General features: G+C 37.8%; 1 protein-coding gene across 7 annotated transcripts in view; it reads left to right on the forward strand.

The window, feature by feature from the left end:
• The window catches only part of AHNAK2 (AHNAK nucleoprotein 2), an 82,674-nt gene that overhangs the window by 43,177 nt on the left and 34,112 nt on the right, over nucleotides 1–5,385 (forward strand). For all 7 annotated transcript variants that reach the window (XM_072630041.1, XM_072630045.1, XM_072630042.1 and 4 more), the window contains one exon: nucleotides 865–966. Coding sequence is in view for 1 of the 7 variants with exons in the window: in XM_072630039.1 (XP_072486140.1) it covers nucleotides 865–966 (102 nt within the window). In the remaining 6 variants the exon portion in view is untranslated. The remainder of the gene's footprint in view (nucleotides 1–864; nucleotides 967–5,385) is intronic.

Below are 5,385 nucleotides of genomic sequence, written 5' to 3' on the forward strand. Positions count from 1 at the left end.
CCCACGTCATCTCAAACATTTATCATCTTCCTGTTTTGTCATGTTAGCCAATCTGATAGGTGTGATGTGGTACCTCAAAGTTGTTTTGATTTGCATCTCTCTAATAAATAGTGATTTAGAGCATTTTTTTATATGACTATAGAGAGCTTTATTTTCTTCTTCTGAAAACTGCCTGTTCATATCCTTTGACCATCTCTTAATTGGAGAATGAGGTCTTCCAGTTTTTATCCACTTTATCCACTACACCTAGTTGCTGTCTTATTGCTATCTTATTGTCCCAGGAAATCTGAGGAAGTGCTGATAAACTGGAGAATGGAATACTTTTATGCTATCAGAGGTGATGAAGGAGATGGTTTCAGAGAAACCTGGGAAGAGTTACATGAACTGATGCAGGAAATAATTAATAGTACCAGGAGAAAAATTTATGCAATGATAACAATACTGTAGAGATAAGCTACTTTGAAAGAATTAGGAACTTTGATCAATGTAAGCACCAACCACAATTTCAGAGGACCAGTGATGAAACATTTTACTCACCTCTTGATGGGGAGGTAAAGCATTCAGAGGACAGAATGAGACATGTATTTTTGGATTTGTTTTTCTTGACCATAAGTGTTTGTATTAGGAGTTTTGTTTTTCTTTTATTCTCAATTGGGGGGGAGGGGGTGTGTGTGTCAAAAGGCAGATTTTTGTTGAATGAAAAAATAAAAAAATATTTTATAAAGAAAATAACTCCATATCATCTCAAGTTTTAGAATGCTACAGAAGTCCTGGCTAGAGTTTGAGTCCTGTTCTCTGCTCCAGGGGAACCTTTCCTTATTCTTTGAGATCGATAGGTGACTTGAATCATTTCTCCCTTTGTAGGAAGATACCCAAACTGGGAGGTTTTCCTCAGGAAGACGGAAATCCCGGTGGAAACGTGACTCAGGGGAATCCCAAAGCTTTTCTGGAAGGAGTCAATCTGAGGTATGTACTATAGAGAAACTAGGGAGCAGCTTGATGGTATAAATAGAAACACCTGTCACTAGAGCCAACAAGCCCAGCAGAGAAACGGCTTCCATGAACTCTAATTTCTTCATAGGATCATGGGACCATAGGATTTAGAATATTGTAGACTAGAAGCTCTCCAAAAAAATATAATCTTCTTGAGGGCAGGACTGTTTTCCATTTTTGTCTTTATCTCTCCAGTCCTTGGTATAGTGCCTTGCGTATCTTTCTTTTTTTTCACTGTACCTTTGATTTTATTGGTATAAGAAATTACTGGTTAGGAACTTTCTGCAACTTATAGTCTTGGACAGTTGCCTGGGACCACTGAGAGGTTAAGTGACTTGCCCAGCATTGCACAGTCAATGCATCAGAGCTGAGACTTGAAACCAGGTCTTCATGACTCTGAGGGGAGCTTTCCGTTCCTTACCTCTTATCTTGCACATAGTAGGCACTTAATAAATAATTGTTGAATTTAATTGGATGGGACATTGAAACATAAACCACAGAATGTCAGAGCACAGAAGGACCTGAGAAAGCAGGGTTCCATAACTGATCAGTATACCAAATCCTGCTCCAGTGTGTCATCATGTTGAGGAAATGACCCTGGATTTTTGACATTTTACAAGTATTTTCAAAAAAGACCACCAGGAAAATACCTGCCACATTCACACCAATACCTGCTGTGGAGGATAAAAGAGAGAGACTTTACTTTCAGCTTGAGAATATCCTGTAAGTCAAATCAACATGTACCTTGATGTTGTCATTCAGTTGTGTCAGTTATGTCTGACTTTGTGACCTCATTTGGAGTTTTCTTGGCAAAGACACTGGAGCAGTTTGCCATTTCCTTCTTCAGATAATTTTACAGATGAGGAAACTGAGGCAAACAGGGTTAAGTGATTTGCCCAGGGTTACACCTCTAATAAGTATTTGGGGCCAGATTTGAATACAGGAAGATGAATCTTCCTGACTCTAGGTATGGCACTCTATCCACTGTGCCTCCTAGCTGCCCCACATATACATTGATACTCAACTCTAAAGATGGAATCAGGTGAAGATGATGGGGAATATATTGGGGGAAAGTGGATAAAGAATAAAAAATTAGAAAGGTTACACCTGGTAGGTTAAATGGGAGCCTCATGTCTATGTATCATAGTTTCTTTGAGGAAAGATTTGTTAGGCACTGGATATGGCAAGCACCAGATAGCATAAAAATAGAATTGATTATGTTTGAATAATTAAGAAATCACTTGTTACTGATACATGAGACAGCTGGGAGTGCAACGGATAGGTAACTAGGCTTGAAGTCAGGAAGACCTGAATTCAAATCTGGCCTCCCTTAGACACTCACCAGCTGTGTGACCCTGGGCAAGTCACTTAACCTGTTTGCCTTAGTTTCATCAATTGTAAAATCAGAACAATAATAACACCTACCTCCCAGGGTTGTTGTGGAAAACAAATGAGATAATAATTTTAAAGGACATAGTACAGTGCCTGGCAAAGAGTAAGCACTATATAAAAGTTAGCTATTATTTTTATTACCAACTTGTTAGGGCAAAGATCAAAATTAGCTACATAAAAGAATACAAATGTGGCATGTAGGTGAAACAACTCCAGCCTGACCTGTTTAATCAAGACATTAAAAAATGGAAAACAGACAGAAGAAATGACAGATATAGATTACAATAATTTCATATAGACATTTGTCCAATGTGATCAATTGCCATAATAAGGAGACCAAAGGAGTCTAAAAACTATGGTAGTCAGCAAACACTTGACTTATTTGCCAGGCAAATACCTGGGAGGCAAGAACAACTCCATTTTCAAATGTAAACTCTTTTATATAGTCTTATGATGATCACTGCTAGATGACTATAAGTTATATCATCGCATTTGGAGAAAAGTAGTAGAAGACAAAGTCAGTTTCAAGAAAATTTGGTGAGAAAACCAACTGAGCAAACTTAAGGCATTTAAGGATAAAAATGTAAAAAGGACAACAAACAGAAGAAAATAGAAAAGATCTGCAAAAAAAATTTTAACGAAAAATATTTTTAACATTAAGGAGAATAGAATTGGCACTCCATTCATACCATCTAGCTGGATTCTAACATCAAAGTCCCAGGTATTCTTAGAAAGAATGCAGAAATGGTATTAAAGAGAATGAATACAGAAAAAGAAGTCATATCAAACCAACTGTATATAGATTAGATCTCTGTTGGAGGTAACACATATGTGAGAGTATTGAGGTATCTATTCACATGATATTTGAAAAAGGGGAAGTTATTAAAGGTAAATGAAAAAAAAAAAACTCAGACCTTTTAAATACTGGGGGAAAAAAGGCAACAAAGAGAAAAGCAACATCTACCGACCTATATACCTAATTTCTCATTTGTGTGAAATTTTTGTGAGAATAATTTATGCACATATTGAGGGCATTCTTGATGAGAGTACTAGTAGGTAACAGGCAAGTTTCACAAGCAATATTCCACAGTAGATTCTGTGACATTATATTGGAAGATGTAGAGAATACAAGATACCATTGTGTTTATTGTTTATTTTAAAAAGCACTTAATTTGGAGCAAAACACTGGCTCTTTTCCAACAAAGTTCATTTCATCAGTACAGCAAAATTTTCTAAGATTTCTTGAAACAGAGATGACCTCATTTATTCATATCAGATGACGTATGAAATAGATGTGTTTCCCAAAGGTGTTTGCCTCTGTGATGGAAGAGACTCAGTGAGGAGTCTAAATTAAAGATTCCTTATAGATGGTGACATCCTCCATGTGTTCCTGTTACATGCTGACAGTGTTGTACTGGTTTGCATCAAGCCTTGAAACATTGCCAAGCATCTACATATACATGCTGATGTAGTTAGATGGACATATATCAGTGTGTATGTGTATGTTGTTCACTCATTTTTCAGCATCTGACTCTTCTTGAATCCATTTGGGGTTTTCTTGGCAAAGATACTGGCATTTTCTTCTCCAGCTCATCTTACAGATGAGGAAAATGAGGCAAATAGTGTTAAGTGACTTGCCCACAGTCACAGAGCTAATAAGCTAATAAAGCTAGATTTGAACTCAGGAAGATGAGTTTTCCTGACTCCTGACACTCCATCCACTGTGCTACCTAGCAACATGTACATGTACATATATATATAATTGTATAGATATTATATATACTTATACATGTATACTGCCAGTATGTATATACAACCAGTATGCATATATGTATGATTATATATGTATGATATAGACACACATGCAGACATATATATACATACACATACATACATACACATACACACCTTGGATAGATAGCACCAATATATGAAATGAGTATAGAACTAAAAAAGGAAGAAGAGTGTTCTAGATTTGCCATGTTAAATTCTCTGTGTGGTCTGAGTCAGATGAAAATGTAGTTGGAAAATGTTTAGGCAGGAATGAGGGTTGATGAGTTCACAGAGCCTTTGAGTATCTGACTCTAAGCTGAATGACAGTCTGCAGGGCAGAATGGATGTATGCGGAGGCTTTGAGGTCAGAAAGATTCCCAAGTTCTTCCTCTGCCACTAGCTCCATCATTATGATGGGCAAGTCCCAACCTCTCCATGTACCAGACAAGTCTAAGGTTATAAGGTACAGGTGAAATGCCTATGGTCCCTAGTGGAGGGAATTCTTTATACTTAGGAAATCACAGGATTCGACATTCCTCCCTGCCTCTCAGAGTGCTAGATACTGGGAAAAAAAGAAAGATGAGAAACTGCATAGTCTCTACCCTTAAGCATTGATTGAAGAGGCACTTAAAGGAATCTTAGAACATAGCCTATAGAGTTTCAAAGCTGGAAGTGACTGTCTTATTCTAAATGTAGCATTCTTGGCAACTAAAAGTTTGAAATTTATAGAGCATTATGATGTTTCCATCAGAAGTTTTCTTTAAAGTTTAGTGCCTTTTGTAGCTGTAGATCTGGCTTCACAGAACCACAAGATCTTCACTTTGGAAGGGATTGTAAATGGCTCTGGCCCAACAGGAATAAGAATAATCCCCACATGCCCCACTCTCCCACCCCTTCTTAAGCATCCATCCCAGCCTCTACTTGAAGACTTCCAGGCAGAGGAAACTCATGACCAAATATAGAATGTGCTGCTTATCAAGGCAGTGAGCTCCCTGGTCATGGCTTCCTCAAATGGAAGCTGGAGAATCACTCTGAGGAGATTACAGAAGGGATTCCTGCTCAGGTACTAGTTGAACTAGATGACCTTTCAACTCAGATTCTGAGGTTTGGGGAAACCAGGCTGACAGAACCCTGAAAAAAGACAGGGTTATTTTGGATCTCTGACAGATCATTTAGGCTCATGAAAGGATGGGTTCGTGTCAAAACAAAGTCTGACTGAAACTCTGA

This window comes from Notamacropus eugenii, chromosome 1 (assembly GCF_028372415.1).
Source record: "Notamacropus eugenii isolate mMacEug1 chromosome 1, mMacEug1.pri_v2, whole genome shotgun sequence".
NCBI classification, from domain to species: domain Eukaryota; kingdom Metazoa; phylum Chordata; class Mammalia; order Diprotodontia; family Macropodidae; genus Notamacropus; species Notamacropus eugenii.